General features: G+C 40.0%; 1 protein-coding gene across 4 annotated transcripts in view; it reads left to right on the top strand.

Moving 5' to 3' along the window:
• ARHGEF28 (Rho guanine nucleotide exchange factor 28) overlaps positions 1-24,212 on the top strand; it is a 314,786-nt gene that overhangs the window by 253,616 nt on the left and 36,958 nt on the right. For all 4 annotated transcript variants that reach the window (XM_031003474.3, XM_031003473.3, XM_031003475.3 and 1 more), the window contains 11 exons: positions 1,975-2,097; positions 3,270-3,387; positions 5,373-5,627; positions 7,128-7,204; positions 11,577-11,755; positions 12,722-12,813; positions 13,918-14,100; positions 17,487-17,618; positions 20,731-20,831; positions 23,774-23,812; positions 23,910-23,957. In XM_031003474.3, coding sequence (XP_030859334.3) covers positions 1,975-2,097; positions 3,270-3,387; positions 5,373-5,627; positions 7,128-7,204; positions 11,577-11,755; positions 12,722-12,813; positions 13,918-14,100; positions 17,487-17,618; positions 20,731-20,831; positions 23,774-23,812; positions 23,910-23,957 — 1,347 coding nt within the window. The remainder of the gene's footprint in view (positions 1-1,974; positions 2,098-3,269; positions 3,388-5,372; positions 5,628-7,127; positions 7,205-11,576; positions 11,756-12,721; positions 12,814-13,917; positions 14,101-17,486; positions 17,619-20,730; positions 20,832-23,773; positions 23,813-23,909; positions 23,958-24,212) is intronic.

The raw sequence follows: 24,212 nt of genomic DNA, 5'->3' as shown, positions 1-24,212 counted from the left end.
CCATCTTGTAGTTTCAAGTTTAAGGATTCTTTGTCTAGCCCTAGGTCTCAAACATTTTCTCCTATTTTTAAAAAAGGATTTACAGTTTTTGCTGGGCATGGTGGCTCACGCCTGTAAGCCCAGCACTTTGGGAGGCCGAGGTGGATGGATCACTTGAGCTCAAGAGTTTGAGACCAGCCTGAGCATCATGATGAATCCCTGTCTGTACAAAAAATACAAAAATTAGCTTGGCGTGGTGGTATGCACTTGTAGTCCCAGCTATTTGTGGGCTGAGGTGGGCAGATCGCTTGAGCCTGGGAGGTTGAGGTTGCAGTGAGCTGAGATCCTTCTCCTGCACTCCAGCCTGGGTGGGCATCAGAAGTGGCACCCTGTCTCAAAAAAAAAAGTTGTACAGTTTGTTGTTTCACATTTAAGTGTGTGTTGTACTTTGAGTTATTTTTTTGTGCAGGTTATGAGACTTAGTAGGTTAAGTTCAGGGTTTTTTTTTTTTTTTTGTCTATGGATGTCCAATTGCTCCAGTGCCATTCGTTGAAAAGGCTATTCTTCCTCTAATTGCTTTTCCATTTGTGTCAAAAATCATGTGGGCATCTGGGTTACCATTTTGTTTCACTGATCTATGGATCTATCTTTCCATAGTCTTAGTAACTGTAGCTATATAATCTTAGAAGACTGAGTCCTTCCACTTTATTATTTTTTCCAAAATTGTTTTAGCTATTCTAGTTCCTTTCCTTTTTCATATATATTCTAGAATAGTCTTATTTATATTTTTAAAAAGCATACTGGGATTTTGTTAAGAATTGTACTAAAACTGCATATCAGTTTGAAGAAAATTGACATCTTTACTATTTTGAGTCTTCTAATCCATGAACATCATATAGCACTTCATTTATTTAGATTTTTGTCATCTTTCACTGGCATTGTATAGTTTTTTACTATGAGTCATATATGTGTTTTGTTAGATTTGTACCCAGGTAATTTTTTTGAATGATTGTAAGTGGTTTAAGAATTATCATTTGAGGCTTATTGGCCCCACACGTTCATATAAGCAAAGACGAAAAGACCAGAGGTCGTGATGTAAATTTTAAGTACTTTTAAGAGGGTGGTTGTGTTCCAGTTTCCATTACAATGCTCTTCAGGGGGACGTGTGCATGTAAGGCCATCACAGTCTAAAAAAATGGCATTCAAGTCATTCAACTAGTTCTCTTCACAGCACCTTATGATTCTAAGTTGATTTCTATGTGGATTTTCTACAGATGTTTTTCTACAGGTAAGGCTTATTGAAACATCCAGCCCACATCTCTACTTTTCTTCATTAGCTAATAAACAGGCATTCTGGTTATTCACTGGTGTCTTTCATCTTGGCTAATGATAGCCTACCCTTGATCTATTTGTAATGTGTGAACAAAAAATCAAATTCCCTACTAAGGACTCAGTCTATGGACATGGTCATTAGCCAATGTAAATGCCAAATGAGTGATTTTTTTGGGGGGGGGGAGGGCGGGTTAGCCAATGTAAATGCCAAATGAGTGATTTTTTTTGGGGGGGGGGTGGGTTAGCCAATGTAAATGCCAAATGAGTGATTTTTTTGGGGGGGCCAGACCTTCCTGAAGGCTCCCAAATGTTGCCATATACTTTTCTTTCAATCTATAAAAGTATTAAAACTATAAATTGAAATTATAAATTTGTATTAAAACTAAGACGAGAATAAAATAGATCAAATGTTTTTCATTTGGCTATTTGATAATTATATTAGTTCAATATAATATCACATTATGTTGACCCTTACCACTCAACAACTTTCTTTTATTTTAATTTAAAAAATGTCTGAGGAGATAAGTGATTGTGTTCAGAAATTCCATGATATTTATTTTTTATTTGCAAATACTATTTTGAAATAGATGAAAATTGCATTTTTTTTGTGTGTTTAGAACTTACTAAATTTACAAACCATTATTTAAATGTTATTCTTTCCAGTTTTCAGAAGAAAATGCAAGTAAAATGAAGAAAATATATGGAGAATTCTGTAGCCATCATAAAGAAGCTGTTAACCTCTTTAAAGAACTCCAGCAGAATAAAAAGTTTCAGAATTTTATTAAGGCAAGTATTTTAAAACTTTATTACAAAGTGATAAATCAGCCTGGAGAAATAGTTTATGCTTGTTTCTTAATGATTTAAACAAATTTCTTAGCTAATGATGCTTTTCAGGGGAAGAAGAAGGGAGGTGGAAGGTTTGTGACAAAGGTGGAAAGTCTCTTTTTCTGTATTAGTAAAATATTGCCCCCAAATCATTTCCTTTTGTATATTTGTGAGGTCATGTCTTCCAACCTTCTGAGAATATTTGTAACATACTGGGAAGCTGTTTCATGCCAAGTTATATATCAGAAAAATCAAAGTGAAAATAAACACAGAATCTACTCCACTTCTGAATTAGCTTGAAGCAGATTCATGACATCATATAATTTCATCTGTAATATTTTTCTCCAGATGAAAAAGTTAAAAATTATGACATTATTATACAAATAAAGTAACAATAGTTTTTGATATCTTAAAATTTCACAGATTATCTCATAAAATTGGATTACTTAAATCAGAATCTGACCAAGGTTCACTTATTGTATGAGGTGGTTATATCTCTTAAATCTCTTTTCATTTGAATGTTATCCCACCCCTTTTTTCTTCTTCTGATTTATTTGTTGAAGAAATTTGTCTTATAAAGTTTCCTGGATTCTAAATTTTTATCTGCCATGTTAAGAATGCTACCAGATTCTCTTCCCTTTTTTCCCACATAAGTGTGTGTTGAGGACTTGAATACTATGAGGAATACTTTGATATTTTTAGAAAAAAAGTTGTCCTGATTAGAGGGAACTCTAAGAGTTATAATGAATAATAACAAATGTGGAGGAAGACCTGTTGGGAAAACAAATGGTAAACTGCAAACTCATGTTCAAAGTTAACTTTGATTTATGATTATTTTTCAAAAATTTTGCTATTCATAAATCGAGGCACTTAGAAGTATTGGAACTTCTTTTGGAATTAACTACAAATACATCAGTAACTTGAAACTTCTTAAAATCTTGGAGAGTTGGGGTACTGAAATTTATGACAAAGTATGCAATTTAAATTAGTGATAATGCATCGTTTTAATTGATAGCAATGAATGTTAAGTCTGCATAAAATTGTACTGTTGCAGATTCTTTGTATTGTTAAATTCACACCTGAAAAGTAAATACAGGTAGAATTTGTGTACATAAAAGTATATATTTTTTAAGCTCCGAAATAGTAATCTTTTGGCTCGACGCCGAGGAATTCCAGAATGCATTCTGTTGGTCACTCAGCGTATTACAAAATACCCTGTCTTGGTGGAAAGGATATTGCAGTACACAAAGGGTAAGTTGTGACTTCTGGGATAAAAATTTGCCCCTCTTATTAGTTTTAAACACAGTTGAGGGGTTCTAAACAGCCATCAGTGTTTGTGGTCTCTGATTCATAAAGAGTTTCACGACGGAGAAACTGTTAAAGCCTTAGAATTTGGATTAGTTTTTAGAAGTTATCTTTTATAATGCAGCATGGGTAATAGTCTGAATTTCTACAGGTAGCCCAAACCAAGCTGGCTTCTTCTTACTTTGAACCTGCCTTTCTCCTCTTTATTTTCCCCACCACTGGGCTTTCTTAATACCTCCTCTTCCTCATTTTCCTATTACCTTCACAACAGTCTGATGAAACATGCTATTGATCCTATCACAAAATGTCAACTCTCCTAAGCAATCAGTTATTAAGTTGAGAGGGATTATAAGAAGGATCTATTTTTGACCCTGTCAATTCATCAAGTTCCAGGGAGTAACATATGGGCATCTTTTAAGAAGCTGTGAATGCATGTGGCTGGTCTGTAAGCTCCTTGTGGGATCTATAAGACCTGTGTCTGTCCGGTTTACAGCTGGATCTTCAATGTCTAGTGCAATGGCTGGTACAGAATAGATGATCAATAAATAAAAACATATCAATGCAATGAATGAATAAATAAAATGGTCTAATCCTCAAGCTAACATATTGATCTTGAGTAAAGATTATTATTAGGGTAGTAGTGTGTTATGTTAAAAAGGGCTTGGGTTTGGAATTTTGTGCACTTGTGTTGCATTGTATATACTCAGCTCTGCCACTCATTCATTGGGCAAATTATTAACTGAGCCTCAATTATCTCCACTACAAAATGACATGAAACATTACCTTTCAGTTCCAGTTGCCTTAATAAACATCAACTAGGTGGTCTTTATCACCAAATATACTTTTATCTGGAGTTTCAGGAGGCTGCTCCAGAAACTCCTTCAGAGTATTTTCATAAGATAATCTAGAGACAAGAGCAGGTAGCCAGTATTTTAAAGAATAACAACTGAAATCAATAATTATTTGCTCTTGGTATGAGCATGGCTGATTTGTCCATTAGCACAGCACTTGGGTACCATGAAAATATTTTCTTTTCCCATCAGAAGAAGAAAATTCATTTTTTCTTCTGATGGTAAAAGAAATCAAAATATTTAATTTTAAATAAAATGGTCATAGAAAATTGTTTAATTATAATAGTAATATATTCATATTTATGCTAATGCAGTTATAAAATATAATTTTGAATGTTAATTTTATGGAGGGAAGGGATCAAGGAATATAAATGAATCTGAGGCTCATTCACATAACCCTGTGGCTCTGTTTCTGAAAGCATTACTGGCTTTGCCCCACAGCTGGCTTAAGTTTTAAGAAACTTGGCATGGAGATTATTGATTACCTATGTCTAAGAAGGTGGAAGGAAGGCCTAAGTTAGTATATAACACATTTCCTGCCCTAGGGAGAAGGTCAGACCCATCCCTAGAACTCAGACATCTTACTGTCAGCGGAAGGACTATGTGTCAGCTGAAGCACATTTAATCCTGCAAACCTTTCATAATAAAATATTTTAACATTTTTTTGGTGGGGGGGGGGTGGTACAGAGTGGTATTATAGGATTTAATTTTTTTTTTTTTTTTTTTTTTGAGACAGAGTCTCACTCTGTCTCGTAGGCTGGAGTGGAGTGGTACAATCTTGGTTCCCTGCAACCTCTACCTCCCAGGCTCAAACTGTCCTCCCACCTAAGCCTCTTGAGTAGTTGGGACAAAAGGCACATGCCACTATGCCCGGCTAATTTTTGTATCTTTTTTGGTAGAGACAGGGTTTTGCCATGTTGCCCAGGCTAGGAATTTAAGTTTAATCCAACATTTTTCTTATGGGATTTTTATTGTTTAGATGATATATTTAACTATATTTTAAAACTAAAGAAGAAGTTTTCGTCCTTAGTACTCTGGTTTATTGTATAGTATTTTTGTTTGTTTCTTTTTCCCACTCAGAAAGAACTGAGGAACATAAAGACTTATGCAAAGCCCTTTGCTTAATTAAAGACATGATTGCAACAGTGGATTTAAAAGTCAATGAATATGAGAAAAACCAAAAATGGCTTGAGATCCTAAATAAGATTGAAAACAAAACATACACGAAGCTCAAAAATGGACATGTGTTTAGGAAGCAGGCACTGATGAGTGAAGAAAGGACTCTGTTATATGATGGCCTTGTTTACTGGAAAACTGCTACAGGTCGTTTCAAAGGTACTGTGGCTCTACCAGACCAATTTCTCCCTTCATACACATTATTCATTTAACAGAGGACAGATTTTCAAAAGAAAAACAGTTCAGAATTGCAGGCACACATGCACAAACCCTGGGTCAGTTGAAAGATTGATTTGTGAATTTCAATAGGCAAATTTGGCCAATGATACAAATCTTTGGTGGGAGTTTGCTGCCCAAGCTAAAACCTTTATACATGTTTTATGAATTTGCAAGTTTGTGATGTCTGAAATCAAATGAACTGAGAGTTCTGCTAATTGTTGACACAGAAAAATTATTCTGGTAACTGTGGTGTGTTGAAAGCAAGGCAGTACACCTACACACCTAGGGTCTGTTGCATGTCAACACAGCCTAGGGCTGTCAGACAATGGAGGGGAGAAATAAAAAGAACTCTGAATGTCATCTTTGTTACTGACTAATAGAATATATCCACACACCTGCTGACGCTGGTTTAAGCTTTTCCTCAGTGCTACTGTTTGCTAACTGGCACGAACTTGACTCTGTTCAGGAGTCTAAAGCAGATAATTCCATTTTTTAAGGACTCATTATGTAGCTATCACACTGCCTAATCCAGGCTTTCTCACCCTGGCCACGCACTAGAATCACCTCTGGAGCTGGAAAACATTACGAATGCTCATGTCTCCTCCCAGAGATTCTGATTTTATCACTGTGAGGATGAAACCAAAGCCTATGGGATGTTTAAAGGCTCCCCAGGTGAGTCTACTCTGCAGCCAGGGCTAAGAACCACTGCTTCTAACAGTTCATCTTAATAACATCCATAGGTAGGCAGTGAGAGGAAGAGGTTGTTAAATTCTAGCTACTCAAAAATTATTACCCATTGGAGGATGATCAAGTTTGGATGGAGGTTGCAACTAATATCTGAAATGGGATTTGTTGATCAACAACCAGCAATGTTGTATTGAAAAAAAATATTAACCACAACCTGTAGATTCTATTGCTCGAAGTCATTTGCTGTTTATCCATTTAATAGAATCAGTTTGGTAACTTTGTGTTAGACTATTCAGTGGGTGCAGTGAAGATGAGTTCTTGTGAACAATGTGTAAGGGAAGTATGGAATCTTAAACCTTGCTCAGATCTAGATGAAACAAAATAGCAGGCATATATAATTTGAGGTAGAAGCTGCCCTTTTACATTTTTAATTCAGCACTTTTCCCGCCGAAGGTAAGAGTTTGCTCCATTTTATTAAAGCTTTCTTTTTTAATGGATATTTTTCTTCCGTTTTGAAAGTGACTACATTAAACTTTGCTGGAGATTTACCTATACCTACAGCTACACACAAACATGCACACTTAAAGACAGCTTTCTATTAAGTTATTAATAGCATATATCTTTGGCTATCATAATACAGGTATTTTTATAAAACTTTCATACTTAGACTAAATCTTAGTCTTTTGATTTTTATTCAGTTTATTTGAACTGTGGTTTGCTTCATTAATACTAGTAATGTTTTTTTCTTTAAAGATATCCTAGCTCTACTTCTAACTGATGTGCTGCTCTTTTTACAAGAAAAAGACCAGAAATACATCTTTGCAGCCGTTGTAAGTATATGACTGTGTGATGTATTTAAAAAATAGGTTTAACCACACATTTTCTTGAAAAATGCCTAAAATTCCTAGTGAAATGTAATAGTCACAGGGAAGTATATGCTTCTATTATGGTTCCATTATTATTTGTGATTGCAGTGTTTAGAGATGAGCATCTCATTAGGTTAAATTAGCATAGTAAGTGTTGCCTCATCACAACCAGGGCTGGTACTCAGCTGGTTCAGCAGTGTAGCCAACTGTGAGAATATTGCAGTCCTTCAGTAGTGGTTGGTGAACAGGCACTGCCCTGAGCCTCCCAAATGTCCCCATGCCATCTAGCTATCTTGGTCTTTCCTCCAGACTCCTCTCTTCCCCGCCCCTTCGGCCCCCAAACCCCTTCCCTTAGATCCAGCAACTAAAATGTGAATGCTGGGCACAGCCAATCTCTTCCAGCACCTGGCTTTCTCCATGCCCATTGGCCCTGCTCTCCCACTTACTAACCCCGTGACTGCCATCGTGTGCCTTCTGCCAGACAAGGGATACCATCCTGATGCCTAATGTTTACAGAAGATTCTTTCTTATTTTTACTGTAGTAGCTTCTAAAGACAAACAGTGTATGAAACTATTTTTGTAGTGTGTTAGAGTAATCTAATTGCTAGCACATAGATAATAAGAAGGCCTGAAGAAGTCTCTATGTTCCCAATCAATTTGAACTGTATTACAAATTTCATGAAAACCTATTGGTTTGTCCAGCAGCTTCTCAATGCTGTTACCTGAGATGCTTGAGATTCTCTGAAAGAACCTGAGAAATAAGTGGGAAGGTGGGGACCGTTTTGTTTAACCTGTGGGATGGTGAGGGCCATGTAGGAACAGGAAACAAATTCACATCTTTATAGAAACCAGTGCTTCTTTAAAACCAAAGACCTAAAAGAAAAGCAAATTCTGCTTTTTGGATGATATTACGGGACAGATGTCTTGCTGATTGATCATGAAGTAGATAACATAAAGACAACTACCTTGTTTTTTAGGAGAAGGTAGCATATGGATTCAGATCCTGTAATGCTCAACTTAGAGCATGACTGGAAATATGATTCTTTCCCTCTTGTCTCATATGACCTCCTGAGGCATTATCTGTGCTACCCATAGACCACATTTACCATTAAGTGAGGTATTAGGAATGCATTCCACCAAATGGCAGAATGAAGACAGTTACAACCTAGCTCTTCTTGGTGGAATGTATTTGGCTATACTGATACTGTTTCTTAAAGGTGTTAACCTGACATGTAACTGCATTCATAAATGACAGCTAAGCCCTTGGTGGTATCAGAGAGCAAAAGGGAAAGCATCATTTTATCCTTGAAGAGTCAGGTGCACCCTACTGTTCATACACTCCTGAGTTACATCTATCTGACAATAGCCCATGTGTCACAAATATCTTAGTTAACATTGTAGGAAATTGAAGCATTTGGCTAGGGATATACAGATATCTGGATTTCCTAGCTCCTATCCTAGAATTTTAGAAAATTTTCCTCAAGCTAGTACAAGTGAGATTCTCCACTCCTTGTGCCCTTTAGAAAACACTTCTTCCCTAGGTGCTTGTCTTGCTGCATGTTACAGAAAACGTGATGAATTTGGAAGTAGCCAGAAGATAAGCAGTTAAAGTAGCAAGAGGATGGAGTAGTGCGTCCCTACAAGAAAGTTTTGCTTTGTTTTTGTTTTTATAAAGGACTCAGCTGGAAATTGGGGCAGAGCCCAAACCGACAAAATGTGTTAAGAAAAAGTAGATGTGTTCACTAAGTCTTAGAATACTGAGTCTAGGAGGAATCTCTTGAACATCAAAGAAGGCAAATTCAAAAGGAGCAAACAACCAAGACAGTGAACATGTGGACCTGCAGGCTGAAGTTCCAAATAGGAAGCAGCTTTAAAATCTCTTTATCACAATGGATTCCCTGGATAATAGAATCAGCACAAAATGGATACGGTGTAACAATACAGCTAAACGTAGCAGCTCCTTTCGTCTTCTCCTACATTAGAGGTCTTCAACTCCTAATGCCTGTAGGGATTGGGCAGAAATGTGATTAAGCGAATATGACAGGGTCAGAAGCAATGAGACAATAGAAAGTTGTAGGGACTGTAGTGAAAAGTGAGTCTGTGCCCTGTCTCAAAGATGTCAGGGATTACTTGGCTATAGCCAGTGTTTTAAAATGAGAATATGGGCCCAGGATTGCTCATCTTCTGCTTTCCCCAAGAACCCAGAAATGTAAAGTTTTTAAAAAGTGAAATCCCCTAGTATTTAAATGCTGAGAACTTATTTTTAAACTTTGTTTGTTAAATGCCGTGGCACAAATAAAACATCTCTGCAAGCTGGGTTAGCCCTTTGCATTACTAGTGTTTGACATCTACCTCCAAGGCAGACATGCTACTTCCATTCCTGGAGAGTTAATTTGAATGTTTGTTCATCTCCAGTGTTTGTGCATGGTTAGTATGAATACCGATGGACAGGTTCCCATGCCCCCTGGTCTGATGGTGATCGAATGAATGCTACTTTCCTTGCACTTACCTGTTTTCCCTTTGAAAAGATCTTACCCTGCCACCTCCCTCCCCTGCAACACTAACCAACTGGTTCAAATAATTGCACTCTTGCTCATGTCTTAAGCAAGTAAACCTACTCTGCCTTTTTACATACAGAGGCTGTTTACCTTGTCAGCTGAGGAAGCTATAAAGTACATTGCACATTGCATCAGGGAAACAGATAAGGGAGTAGGTCCATAATAGAGTAAGCCAGATTAACAATGCTCCAAGGATCTCCCTAATTAGAGAGGGCAGTATTCCAACAACTCTGCCACGGGGCTGCTTTTGCTTCCATTTTCAGAGGCTGAGCATGGGCTGTATAGACCAGTGGTCTTGTCCCATTATATTTTTTCTCTCATGCTACTCTGAGAAGCGTGGGGTGAGGAGGTACTGTGGGTCACCATGGCACACAGCATCAGATACGGCCAAGCTGTATGATGCTGGGAAAGCCGACAAGCCAGCACCAAGGAGTCAGCAGTGAGGGGACAGTGGCATGTTCTGGATAAAGGCGTCGCTCAGTCCATGATGGTGAAGCAAAACCACACACTGCAACCAGCTCTGTAAACAGTGGTGGAAGCCACAGACCAAAGAAGAATTCTTCATATTATCCCCCAAATTGTTCATCCTGAAGTCATTCTTTTGGCCATTCTTTCAACTACATCTACCTACCAAGCATCATCAGTGTGCTGTTCCTCTTTGAATCCCCAGTGTTCAGAAAAGGACATTGGAGGATCACAGTAGATGTTGGTAGAAGAGGTGGTTTAGTCATGGCGTACATGCCAAATTTTAGACTTTCTTCCTATTACCCTGTGGTGGACTTATGTGAAACTAGTCCTACCAACATTTATTGAGTGCCTACTCTATGCTTGGCTATGTGCTAGGTGCATGAAGATGAATGAGACCCATTCCCACCCACCAAGGGCTCATCTGCTTGGTGAGAAGAGGCAAGAACTTGTAGACCATTTTGTTGCTGTGACCCACATGACAGTAGCAAAAAGGAGTGGTTACGCCTGGGGAATCAAAGGTCTTACCACTTATTCTTATCTTTTATAGTCACTTTTATAGTCCATGGGCTGGGCTTCTGAGTTTCTGGGCTTCTGTTCCATCACCTTATTGAAACAGTATTGCAAGTCTAATGGACTTTTTAGGGCCTCCCTCCTTCTCAGTCTCTTTGACATTTGACATAGTTTCCTATCTCATGCTCTCTTAGAAAAACTTCTCCTGCCTTGACTATGGCATTTTGATATTTTTCTTCTCTGATTGTTCTTTCTTTTAAAAAGTTCAGTTTTTAAACAACCAATTCCTTTTTTTTTTCTTTTTTTGAGATGGAGTCTTGCTCTGTTGCCCAGGCTGGAATGCGCTCACTGCAACCTCTGCCTCCCAGGTTCAAGCAATTCTCATGCCTCAGCCTCCCAGGCAGCTGAGACTACAGGCGCACACCACCACATCTGGCTAATTTTTGTGTTTTTAGTATAGATGGGGTTTCACCACATTGGCCAGGCTGGTCTTCAACTGCTGACCTCAAGTGATTCACCTGCCTCGGCCTCCCAAAGTGCTGGGATTACAGGAGGGAGCCGTTGGGCCTGGCCTAAACCACCAATTCTTAAGGATGAGCATGCCTATAATTCCTCTTTTTCCATCCTCTCTTTTCCACACCGTCTCCATTGGAGATTGTATCAACTTCTACAGCTCTTTTGAAAAGATTGGAAGTGGAGAAAGGTTTACCTAGTACTGTTGCTTCCTTTAGCTCATGTTTTACGGAGCCTTACTTTAGCTAGGATGCTGTTTCATCTGCTCACCTTCCTATTTTATGTAGGATCAGAAGCCATCAGTTATTTCCCTTCAAAAGCTTATTGCTAGAGAAGTTGCTAATGAGGAGAGAGGAATGTTTCTGATCAGTGCTTCATCTGCTGGTCCTGAGATGTATGAAATTCACACCAATTCCAAGGAGGAACGCAATAACTGGATGAGACGGATCCAGCAGGCTGTAGAAAGGTAACATTTCCTTCCGTCCATAATCTATGGAACAGAGTTGTTCAACTGGGGAAAATATTCTAACCATGTCTTCCTGCATGAAAACTTTGCCTCTGCCAGAATGGTCTGCCCCCTGCCCCCTGCACCTGCCTGCGATAGCCCCCCATCTGCAGCTTTCTCCTCCGCGCCTCCCTGCATGTAATGCCCGCACCTCCCTCTGCCTGTGTGTGCCCTGCCGGGTGTTGATGCAGCTCGGGCCTCCCCTCCTCCATGAGGACCCCTTCAGTCCTGGTGATCTCTTTCTTGCCTGAAATTCTTTAACACCTGTTCACTAAAGCATTTACTTGATGCTTCTTATATACTGCCTTGTAGCTATTATCTTTTTTATGTACATATGTGTGTGTTTATTTAATTAGATTGGAAGCTCCTCGAGGGCAGGGTTCATGTCTTATGTTTCTCTGTGTGCCTAGTGCTGAGAAATCACTCAATAAATGTTTCTGAATTGGTGGATCTAAGTATTCTAAGTCAATTTATTCCTCATTACTTGTGCAAGGACAGTTTTTATAATTGGGAGCACAAGGGTGGGGGTGATCATTCTCAACAGTAATTTGATTAGTTAGATCCTGAAGTTATATAAAATTTCTCTACCTCTACTGCACCCCATCTGCTCTGGCACCCCACTTCTATCATTTACAATTCTTATACTTTATTCCCATTATGGGTGTGTGTGGTGAGTGTATGTTTGTGTTCACTGGAATATTTGAGTCATCCCACACCACCGATTTTGAGAGCCATGTAATGTTATGCAAGATTCTTTGTATTCTCAAGAAAACCAAGTCTCTGGCCAGGGGGGATGATGCATTCCCTTTATGCTGAAATTTTCTCCTTTATGAATAAATCTATTGCCAAGTTCCCATGTTTTTCTAATGAATCTACAGATACTTGCATTTGGTTTCAGTTGTGTCTCTTGACTATTGTCTTTTAAAGTTGTCCTGAAGAAAAAGGGGGAAGGACAAGTGAATCTGATGAAGACAAGAGGAAAGCTGAAGCCAGAGTGGCCAAAATTCAGCAATGTCAAGGTACAGTGCAGGCACTTCTGGCTCCCTGGTCGTGGTGTTCTCCTGGGTGTTGGGAAAGCCCGAGTGTCATGAACAGGAGGTTATAACTACATGATTCATCCTGTGCACCTGAGGCCCACCTGGACCACCCTCCCGAGAAACTTACACTAGAAATGCTCAAACAAGATGACATTCTCTTCACTTCCACCTTAGTGATTAAAATGGACGTAAAAAATGCACATAACATATATGAAACAACAGCTGTGGGCAGTGTGGTGCAGATGAGTGTTGGAATTATTTGTCTCATGGTTTAATTTTAGGTCTCAGCACTGTCATGTCAATGACTTTGGACAAGGAACCCAACAGATCTGGTCCCCAGTTTCCAAGTGTGTGAAAGAAGGAGATTAGACTAGCTCAGTGATTCTCAACTCTGATTGGACACTGGAATCAGTTGAGAGGTCTTTAAAAATACGGATGCCTGGGCCTCACCCTCCACCAATTGAATCCGAATCTGTGGCAGGTGGGATGTAGACTTTGGGGTTTTCAGCTCTCCCAAGGTGACTTTGAAGCACAGAGGGGACTGAGAATTCCTGGATTCAATGCTAGTTAAGGTCCCTTTGAGCTTTAAGAATTCTGTAGCATGTTGAAATCTGAGGACAATGATGCATGCAAAGATGGGCAAAGAAACTGGATGTTTAGAAACAAAAACTTAAACCAGTATGTTTGGTTTAGCCTGTGCCGTTCCAGGCATTTGTATTGTTCACTCATCATGGACAGGGCCGCCTCAATTTTCATTCCTAAGCTTAATGTTTAGTCTTAATAGAAAACAGCCTGAACAAACAAAGAATAGCTTTGCAAATTTTCTGGAAGTAGGGGACTGAGAAAGGAACCTTATTTACAGAAAAGACAATGGAAGCTGAGAAAGTTGTTAAGTCACTTGCTGGAGGCCACAGTCACTAAGTGGCATGGTCAGGACTGAGACCTGCATCTGCCCCACTCATCAACCTGGGTTTTCTCTTGGAGGTCATACTGCTTGCTAATTAGCAACATCTTTTTCGTGGACTTTCACATGAGTGGTTGTATTCATGTTAGTGATAATCTTATATGGTAAATACTATTTCATAGAAATACTCACTAACCAAGACCAACAAATCTGTGCGTATTTGGAGGAGAAGCTGCATATCTATGCTGAACTTGGAGAACTGAGCGGATTTGAGGACGTCCATCTAGAGCCCCACCTCCTTATTAAACCTGACCCAGGCGAGCCTCCCCAGGCAGCCTCATTACTGGCAGCAGCACTGAAAGAAGGTAAACTGCTGTGAGAAGGGTTTGGGTCGACACGTTCAGAAAATGTTTATTGAACACCTGCTAAGTGCCATGCACTGTGGTCTTGGTGCTGAGGATACAGCAGAACAAGACAAGGTCCTTACTCGGCTGGAACTTATATTTCTAGAAATAGCCAAATATAAAGAAATAAATATGTCAGGTTGTATCAAGTGCTATGAAGAAAAATAAGCAGGATAAGGGAGAGAGAGGGTGATGGAGTTGGGATGGCTCTGTTTTAGATAGGGTGGCCAGGGAAGGCCTCTTTGATATAATGATATGTAAGTGGACATGAAGGAAGAAAGCTAAGTGGTATCCTGAGGGAGAGTCTTCCAGGTGTAGGGAATGGCCGGCACAAAGGTCCTGGTGCATGGAAGTGCCAGGCTCGCCTGAGGAGCAGGCAGGGGGACAGCACAGGCTGAGGGAAGGGAGGGTGGGGTGAGCAGTGCAGGCGATGAGTCCAGGGTTCACTAGGTCTCAGGTTGCATGGTGGGAGAGAAGGACTTGGAATTTCATCCTGAGTGGGATGGGAAGCATTAGAGAATTTTGAGTGGAGGAGGGACTTGAGTTGTGGTTTGAAAGGTACCTCCTGACTGCTGTGTGGAGAATAGACTTAAGAGGGCGAAGTGCAGATGTTGGTAATAACAATGGGAGATGGTGGCCGAGGTTGGGTGAAGGGCAAGGTCATTGGAGATGAGAAAGCCCAGAGGATGAGAGGCCAGGGTGGTGGAAGGACTAAGTTTATAGAATTGAAAATACTGAGAATTTTGACAGGATTAGCGCTAGTGGGAGGGGGAGAACTTGTGCCATGTGCTAACTCATTCAGGGAAGGCAAATGAGTGGCTGAAGGTCTATAGAGGAAAGGCAACAATGAGCGGTAGTGAGTGGTGTAACCTGAGGGCAGCAGCTTCAAGGCAGAAAGGAGTTGAAGGGAGAGATGGAGATAATGGTCTGAAGTGACAGTGGGACAAAGGGCTTGGGAGATAAACCAGCCACCTCCTGAGAGAGTAGCAGGAAATGCTGTTGTACAGAAGAAGGGCTGGTAAATTACAGACCACGGACTACACACATCCCACAACCTGCTTTCGTAAGTTTAGTTTTACCGGAACTTAGCCACATCTGCTTGTTTATGTGTTGCCTCTGGCTACTTTTTCCTACAGTGGCAGAGATGAGCAGTTTTGACAGACTGTTTAGTCCACAAAACCTAAACTATTAACTGGCTCTTTGCAGAAAATGTTTGCCAGCCTCTGGTTTAGAATCTCAGAATATTAGCTCTGGAAGAGAATTTAGAAATCTTAGAATCAGCCATCTTTATTTCCCAGTTGAGGAAACTGAGGTCTTGAGAAGGGCATAGAGGTCTGAAGTAGGGTTCACTGATAGAACCCCTCATCCATCTGCTTATCAGATATCCATTGAGCATCTACCTTGTACTGTTGCTGGTGCTAGGGAGGCAGTAATGCTTTTGTAAAACTTTTAGTGAGGAAAGACAGACAATACTTACGGAAAAAAAAGAACTTCGGATAGTTGTCTATCCCAAAGATAATGGGATTGTGATAAGGTGAAGGCTTTGCTTCAGAGAGATTAGCCTAAAGACCTCTTTTTGAGATGAAGATTGAGAAATGAGAAGCCAGCTGTCTTAAAAGCTTGGCGAGGATCATTTTGGGCAGAGAGAAGGAAGTGCAAAGCCCCTGAGGCTGCAGTGAGCTTCACCTGCTTAAGGAAAGAAGGGAAGCCAGGGTAGCAGATGTCAGCGGGGGTCACCATTAGATGAGGTGGTGTGGGCCAGGCAGACTGGGATCAGATCATTATAGGCCGTGTTTAAATAATTTTAAAAGAGGATGTTATTCCAAATATGATGGAAAGCATTGGAAGCTTTTAATCGTGGGTGTGGCGTGATCTTATTTATGTCTTAAAACACTAGCTGCTGAATGGACAAGAGATTAGGAGACAAATCTGCCTGGAGACCTGTTAGGAAGTAATCACAGAAGTTAAGATGAGCCTTGGTCTAGACCAGTGCCATTGACAATGGGAGCAGAGAGAAGAGGCCGAGTCAAGATATATTTTAGAAATAAAAATGAAACTTCCAAGTGAGTTGACAAGAAGCAGTGACCTCCCTCATTGTCTTTGATAAAGGCTTGATGAAATAAATCGCCCACTCTCAGTATCAGCCAGTGGCTTTAACTTTCTCCCCCACCAAAACTTTCACTAACGCTGGGTTGTATGCTCATCTGCTTCCATTCCTCTGGCACACTGTGACAGAGGTGCCGGGGCAGCAGCGGACCCAGCTGCTTAGAACCCAGAGCAGTGGAGGTGCTGCGTGAGCCACAGTTGGATAATCCACCCTGGGTCACGGACCATCCAGCCCCATTTGCAGCCGAAAGATCGAGCAGGAGTTCTTATCAGAGTGAGGGAGTTATCTTCTGACAAAAAGCCAGTTCAGTAGTGCACCTTGAATCGTCTTCCTGGGACTTCACTCTGCTGGACAGCTTTTCCTCCTTCCTTTCTTTTCTTCTGTCTCTTCCTCTTGAAACCCATCCATCCTTCCAGGTCCTGCTCAGTTTTCACCTCCTGTAAAAACATATTCCGAATCCTAATAGCTAATAGAATGCTCTTCCTCCTCCATGCTGCAGTAGCATTTATAATGCTCTAATAATGCTGATGGAGATGAGTGCTGATCATATGCTTCTGTATGGTCTAGTGGGTTGTGTATGTCTCTTTCCTCCTCCAATCTGTAAACTCCCCTCTTAGTTGTCAAATGCCCAATATCCTCTAGAACAGGTGCTTATTTAAAATACAGATCCTGTTTTCTCCTCCAGAGAATCAAATCCAGTAAGTCTAGAGCCAAAGACTGGGAATCTGTATTTCTAAAGACAAGTGTAGGGAAAATACTCTTTTGAGAAATAGCTAATATTTCTGGGCAACAGGTTTTAAAATTTTAATGCCTGGTATATTTATACTAACTGAATGACAGGAAGTTTTTAGGCATACCAATTTACTGAAAGTTGCATTTGAGATATTTTAATATAATGGGTTTATAGTTTTTTATTGAGTTAATTCTCTGTCGTAAAATGATGCTAAAAGTATTGGTCTAGATTAAAGATCTGCAAACTTTTCCTATAAAGGGCCAGATATTAAGTATTTTGGGTTTTGTAAATCACACAGTCTCTGGGGTGTGTGTGTGTGTGTGGTGTGCGTGCGCGCATAGGCACATGCCCATGTTTTGACAACCTTTAAAAATGTAAAAATCATTTTTAGCCCCTGGGTCATATAAAAACAGGGACAGGCCAAATGCAATTTGCCAATTCCTGATCTAGATTAAATATATACCTATCTTTGTTTTTTAGATTTATTTTTGTTTTTCTCCATCTTAGCTGAGAGCCTACAAGTTGCAGTGAAGGCCTCACAGATGGGCGCCGTGAGTCAATCATGTGAGGACAGTTGTGGAGACTCTGTCTTGGCGGACACACTCAGTTCTCATGATGTACCAGGATCACCGACTGCCTGTAAGTGAAAATGCAGGCCTTGGCAATGAGCCTGAGCACAGTCCCTGGAGCTTACAGTGGTCACATAAAGTAAAGGCAATGACTGTCTCTGGTTGAAGGGGACTTGATATATTTTTTTAAATTAGAAAAAAACAGAATAAATATGCTAGCCTAAATGAATATCATATGCATATAATAATGACACTGGGGTTTCAAGTATGAGGATCTAAAGAGTAGTTGGTGGGTTATACTGCTCTGTTTGCCAGCCAAATGTCGGACCTTCCCCAACCCCTACCCTGCCTCATTTTTGATATGATTTATTCATTACAGTTTTGAAAGAACTTTTTAACTTTTCTGGTTTTTTAAAAAAGGAGTCCCTGCGGTCAATTACAGAACAAGCCCTTAAACCTAATCTTATGTGCATCAACTGAGAAAACAACTCAGAAAACCAGAAATATACACACGGCTCCGTCCATCTCCCTCCTTTCTCTCTCCCTCTCTCTTTCTCTCTCTCTCACACACATGAAGTTTGGTGGTATGGTTAAAGCAGAAGTGCCAGAAAATTCTTGATCTGTGCCATCCTACACTTTAGTTCATGTCAGAATTCATTTATGAAAACATTGTTTCAAAACATTTTAAATATAAAAAAAATAGAATGTAGAGATTTCGTTTAGGTAATTTCCCCGAACCTAGCTATCCTGTTATATGTATAGTTGCAGGCTACTTAGTTCCATAAAGGTTTCTAAGATAAAAGCATAAAGAGTATACTTTTCATCCTGTGCAGGTGGTAACAACCTTACTTCCACAAGGTCTTATGTGCGTAAGATAAAATGGATAAAATGTCTTCAGTAGTTAGAGATCAGAAGGTTAAATTGAACTCAAGATTGGAAGATTAAATTGAACTCAGAACTTCTTTAACAACATCCCTTGATTAATTAAGATATATAGATGCAGTATAGCTTTTTAATTCTATACTTCTTTTTTTTTCTTTTTTAAACATCAGCACCACTAATTATCTTCCTCTCTCAAGTTCTGCTTTATCTAATCCTGAGTTTCTATTTTCAGAATGCGCACATATGTTTTTCATTTTGACACAGCCCAGATTCATCAGGGGAGTTGTACTGCCCTGGGTGATTTCCTTTTAATAGAAGAACCTCATTATGCCATTGAGGAGTCTCTGTCTAAAAATACGTGCAGGGATCTGCTGCTCTCAGCCTCGCCCCAGGGACAGCTGGAGAGGCTCCGCTCCGCAGCTGCCCGAGCCGGCGGCCGTGCCTTCCCTCCCTTCAGGCCAGGCATTGAAGGTCTCCTTGTCTGTATCCACATCTCTCATGACTGGGGAGAGTTTCAAAGGGACACCCGTGGCATTTGCCAGAACCATTGAGAGGCTCTTTAGAGGGGTCTGATATCGGGATTCAGGTAGAGGAAGTACCGAAGCCGGCTGGTGGGGTCCTGTACCCCAAGGCCTCTTCAGTTCTGGGTCAGACTGGAACATGGTGCTATGAGAGTTTGATTCTCTTTATAAAGTTGTTCAAGGCACAAGGCTAGTTCTAAATGAAGGTCTACAACTGTGACTGAATGGGTCGGTTCTGCAAATGACTTGGAGAACTGGGCTCTTCTGCATCAGGCCTATGTCAGCCTGAGGTTATAAGCCTCTGCATCAGGCCTATGTCAGCCTGAGGTTATAAGCCAAGCAGACAGCTCTATTTTCAGTCTTCAGTATACATGATGAGTATCTTCTACTTCTAGGAAAGTTCTGTTCACTGGAGACCCTCTGGCCCACCCTGAAATTGGATACAGGGACAGGGACCTGATCTGTGTTTTATTCTTCTGCCTTGTCATCACCTTCTTTCCCATTTGATTTTCCTAATTTCTATGAGGGAGTGAGAAACAGAGTGGTGAATTCTTTAGTGATGGTTTGGCCACTCTTTAAGAGTTAGGAATAGCACCCAATAGTAGAACCATTTTTCAAATGGCAGAGAAACCTATAAAATGTCCCTCATTGTAAGTGAATAAGTGCTGATCAGCTTGAACAAAATGGACTTGTTTTTAGCTGATCTCATCTGAAGCCGTTTCCGTTTAGACAAAAACTTCTTTGTATTAGAAGAGGTCTTTGAAATCCTAGAGGACTCTCATTTTCCAAAGACATAAGTATTTTTATTAAAGAAAAAAGCATTTCCTATATTGGAAATAAAGTTTCAAAATGACACAATAAAAATTATACAAACAAACTGTCACAAAATGAATATCGATTTTGTCAGGGTCTGGACTGGACATGGTTCTAATAAAACACTGTTTTGGGCTTTGAAAATTCTAGTTTTAATCAGTGCAAGGTGGGCACAGTTTAAGTTTTAACTGAGTTCACATGGGTAAAGAAATAAATAAAATCCTGCCAACAGAGATTTAATGGATGAAGTGAAATCTGTATTTGGTACTTAAAAATATTTCGGGACTAGTTTCTATGTTTTGATAGTTTAAATACATAGTATTTGTAAATCTAAAGCATAACAAGAAATGTGAGAAAAACAACACATTTAGAAATTGTTAAAAAATAAGTTATTCAGAGATAGGGACAGGTTCTTGGTTTGTGTGCCTATGAGACCGTGAAGTATTAGCCATCTCCGCCTTCCTAGAAAGATGTCTCCCTCCTGCTTCGGACTCCTCCTTCTTCCTAAACCTTGTTTATCGTCTGCTGCTCTTGCACTGGCCACAAGAGAGACTTTTTACAGACTTGAGTCTGCCAAGAGACCTTGCTTTTGTTCTACAGCACCTGTTTTAAATTTCACCCTTCCCAGGAGGCATTTTCCTATTAAGTGAGAGTGAGATGTAGATTCTACCCTCTGTAACACAAACGACACACGAACACTTCAGTGCAAGAAAGAAAAGTACAAAGATGGTGATACTTTGTGTGGTTCGTCAGTTGCTGTCTGTTAGCGTGTAAGCCCCATGTGGGCAGGGACCACATGCATTGCTCTGCGCTCATCCAAGCACCTCATCTAAGAATACTCAATATGTATTATTTTGTGGTGTTTCCTATTTTGAAATATGTGTTGGCCGTGTACAGAAGAACCTGGTGGGCTGGCCAATGTTTGACGCTGTCCTTTTTGTTTCTGTCTCGATGGCGTGCTTCCAGCATTAGTCACAGGAGGGAGAGAAGGAAGAGGCTGTTCGGATGTGGATCCCGGGATCCAGGGTGTGGTAACCGACTTGGCCGTCTCTGATGCAGGGGAGAAGGTATTGTGAACTGATTTGTTAGTCAACGGCAGCGGTTACTGTGTATAATAAAATAGCCTCAGGTTCTGGTCTGTCACGGCAGTCAGTGGGACAAAGGTGCTTTTCTGAATTGTTCTCAATTGATTTAAATATTCATATTTAAACTTTCTAACTTATTCTTCAAATGTGCTTGCACTTCCTGTGTCATGTAGGTGTAAACAAAGCAACGATTGAAAAGTTATTAAAAAGATTAAAAACTCTCCTGTGTATATGTGTGTCTGTGCTCTCTGACTTCTGGTCTTTCTGCCCTGCAAACCTTTGCTTCTCACCCACTATGTCTGGCAGCTCTGGCACCCGGGGGGCCCTTTTGCAACCAGATGGCTCCAAAGTAATTTAAACACCTTTTACTTTGGAATATTCTAGCTTCTTTCACCTTCCTTGACCCTCCTCTCCTTGCAGAGTTGATTTCCTGTCACCACCCACATTTCACCTACTTTTTTTGTGGTTAATTTTTAATTAATCTGACCAGTTTTTGCTTGGGGCACAGCGATTCCCAAAGGGAATCTTCTTTTTTGACTTACTGCTATATACATAGGTATTAACTCTGTCTTTAAGAATTAAATACATAAAACTTCCTATTAATGTCTACTGAAAGTGAGATGTCAGAAATAGGGAAGGAATAAAATATGATTCTGGGAGGTGGCTAGTTGGCCTCTTCCTGCTTGTCAGGGCTCCAGAGTTTAGCTTTATCTAAAATTGAATTAGGTACATTACTAGGTGCCAATATGTGTCAATGTGAAAAAATGGCAAATGTCAGATCTTCTCATATATACAACATATTTTACATATTATATACTTTTTGTGTATATTACATAAGACTGAGAAATCAAGTCAAGGACTTTTAAAATCCAGAGAAAAGACAGCTGTGACTGAGTGTTCTTTTTTAAACTTCACAGGCCAAAATGAGCATAGGAATGTAATATTTTACACCTTCTGATTGTAAGCTTTCTAATGTATTGCTTCTTAAAATGTTCCTGCTTTTCATCCTTTTCAGTGAAGACTTCACTTTTAAGTGTGAAGTTTGTGGTGTCCAACTGTGTTAATAGAAAAGAGAGAGTGAATTGGACAGTAATAATTTAATCTTGAATGCAAAGTTGGGTGGCTCCTACCCCTAAAGTCTCCCTCTTCCACTCCAATTCAGCTACAGGTAGATAATTGAGGTTAAGTGTCTGGGTTCTTTGGATTAAGCTATCTGCAAAATTTTTTGCTTAATAAGGCATTTTGAAAAATTAATACATTAATAAACCCAGGTAAAGGGCAGGATCACTTGAAATCAAACTTTTAAAAGGTGTATAATGGATATTTTGTCATTAGCTTCCTCTACAAGGTAAGGTTAGAACAAATTTCTGAAAGAATATTAAAAAATGAAATCTGACTCAAATGCAGAAATAATGGATAAATCGCCAACTGCAGTTTTAAATATTTACCACAAGGTGGCGGAACAGCTCCATTAAAAACGCGAAATTTCCTGTCTTGTGTCAAACCTAGTGGCTTTTGGGCATAAGTAACCGCAGGTAGCACAGTCCAACTCATTTCTATCGTTTTATAGACTATAAAAACTCTGTGCCATATGGTCTTACTACAGAAGCAGTGGAGTGTGGATGGGCCACGACAGAGCCAGAAGAGCAGCGAGAACGCCAACCATCCCTTTAGGGCGGGGGTTCTTAGAGCCTGTTCTCTCCCATAGGGTTTGGCACAGATCTAATGTCTTTAAGCTTCATCTCCATTTTCAGCCTCTGTCTTTTCTCTATCAGAGGTGCTGCTTACGAGTGAAATCTTTAATTGGCAGTCCAGGGGAAGCGGAGGTCTGGCTAGCTCATCCTGGCATCATCAGCCTAAACTAATTGAATTTAACAAGTTCAAAATTACCCGAGGACATGACCATGGCTGGCTGCTTTTTATGGCTTAAAATTAGATGAGACAGTAGGCCCTTGAGGACAGGGCATCTGATGGTCTCCCATAGCGTAAGGTGTGAAGTTTACAGTGGGTGATCGATATTTATTTATTGAATGGCGTGCCATCGAGTTCAACTTGGAGTCATTCACTTGTTGAGTGTCCGTGCTATGTCAAGCATCATTCTTATAATATGGAGCACATGGACAAAGTCTCGCTACTCACTGGTTTGCATCCTAGGGAGAGAAGGCCGACAAGAAATGAATAAACAAGTGTTCAATTATGGAGGCTGCAAACCATCACTATCCACGTGTGCCCTTAATGTGTGCTGTGGAAGAGACAAAGAACGAGGCATAGACCCTGTCCCTAAAGAACAGACGGTCTCCTGTGGCTGGTTCATGGCCTCTGCTGCTAGTACTTCTACTATGGCAGTCACTGGTCTGGTGATCTCTGACTGTGGTGGGATCTAGAGCAGCCCAGCTAAGCGCGCCCCTATGGCCACGGTCTGAGTCTGGTTTCTTTTCCCAACTGCTGTATATGTTGATATCGTGAATCTCAAACATTGAGAAAAGGAGTTAAGGCCAGACATGATATTCTTTCTTTAACTTTCAATCTGTCCTCTAGAGTATAAGAGGTCAGCCTGACCCAAAAGACAACTTCAATCTGGGCACAGAGAACTCAATTCACATTGTGGTTTGCACAAGGTAAATGTTGTTACTTGAGTTTTCAGGGCGTCCTTACTGTCATCCCTTGTTGTTTTAAGGGGTGATTGGGTGAAAATTGCCATCCATCTCAAACATCAACTTTGCATGAAGGACGCTCTTGTTGTCAAGTGTTTGTTTGATTCTATAGGCTTTTATTTCTGGGAGGAAACTGAGTCAGTATAGATGAGGTAATCAAGTTTAGAGATAGCAAAGTGATTTACCCAAGGTCATACATTTTGGGACACTGCAGGGCAGCTTTTCAGAAGTAGAATGGTTATTCATTTTCTTGTTTTTTATGTATTTTAGGTGGAATGTAGAAATTTTCCAGGTTCTTCACAATCAGAGGTGAGCTGCTGCACATACCTTAAATGTATCACCAGCCTTTATTTGTGGATAATGAAAGCTTTTTCAAGAATTTGACACTTACAATTTTGTTTTTCAGATTATACAAGCCATACAGAATTTAACCCGTCTCTTATACAGCCTTCAGGTAACTACCCTCCTCTAATCTTTGACCTTGTGAATGGTTCTCTTAATGCAATTCTCTTTGATGATTCCCAGACTTTAAAAATGAGAACAAGTGAGAGGTAGGGAATGATCTTAAAAGAATGACAACTTTCTAAGTGTGATGTGTTGGACTCACATGGTTTTGTAATCAGAGGCAACACCATGACTATGTTTTATACCATTCTTCTCTGAAATCATAAAACAGTTCATATCTTTAAAAAATATTGATGAATATGAT

The sequence above is a fragment of the Gorilla gorilla genome, chromosome 19, assembly GCF_029281585.2.
Source record: "Gorilla gorilla gorilla isolate KB3781 chromosome 19, NHGRI_mGorGor1-v2.1_pri, whole genome shotgun sequence".
Classification (NCBI taxonomy): domain Eukaryota; kingdom Metazoa; phylum Chordata; class Mammalia; order Primates; family Hominidae; genus Gorilla; species Gorilla gorilla.
Note: the sequence above shows the minus strand (reverse complement) of the source record. Positions and strands in the feature narration are given on the sequence as shown.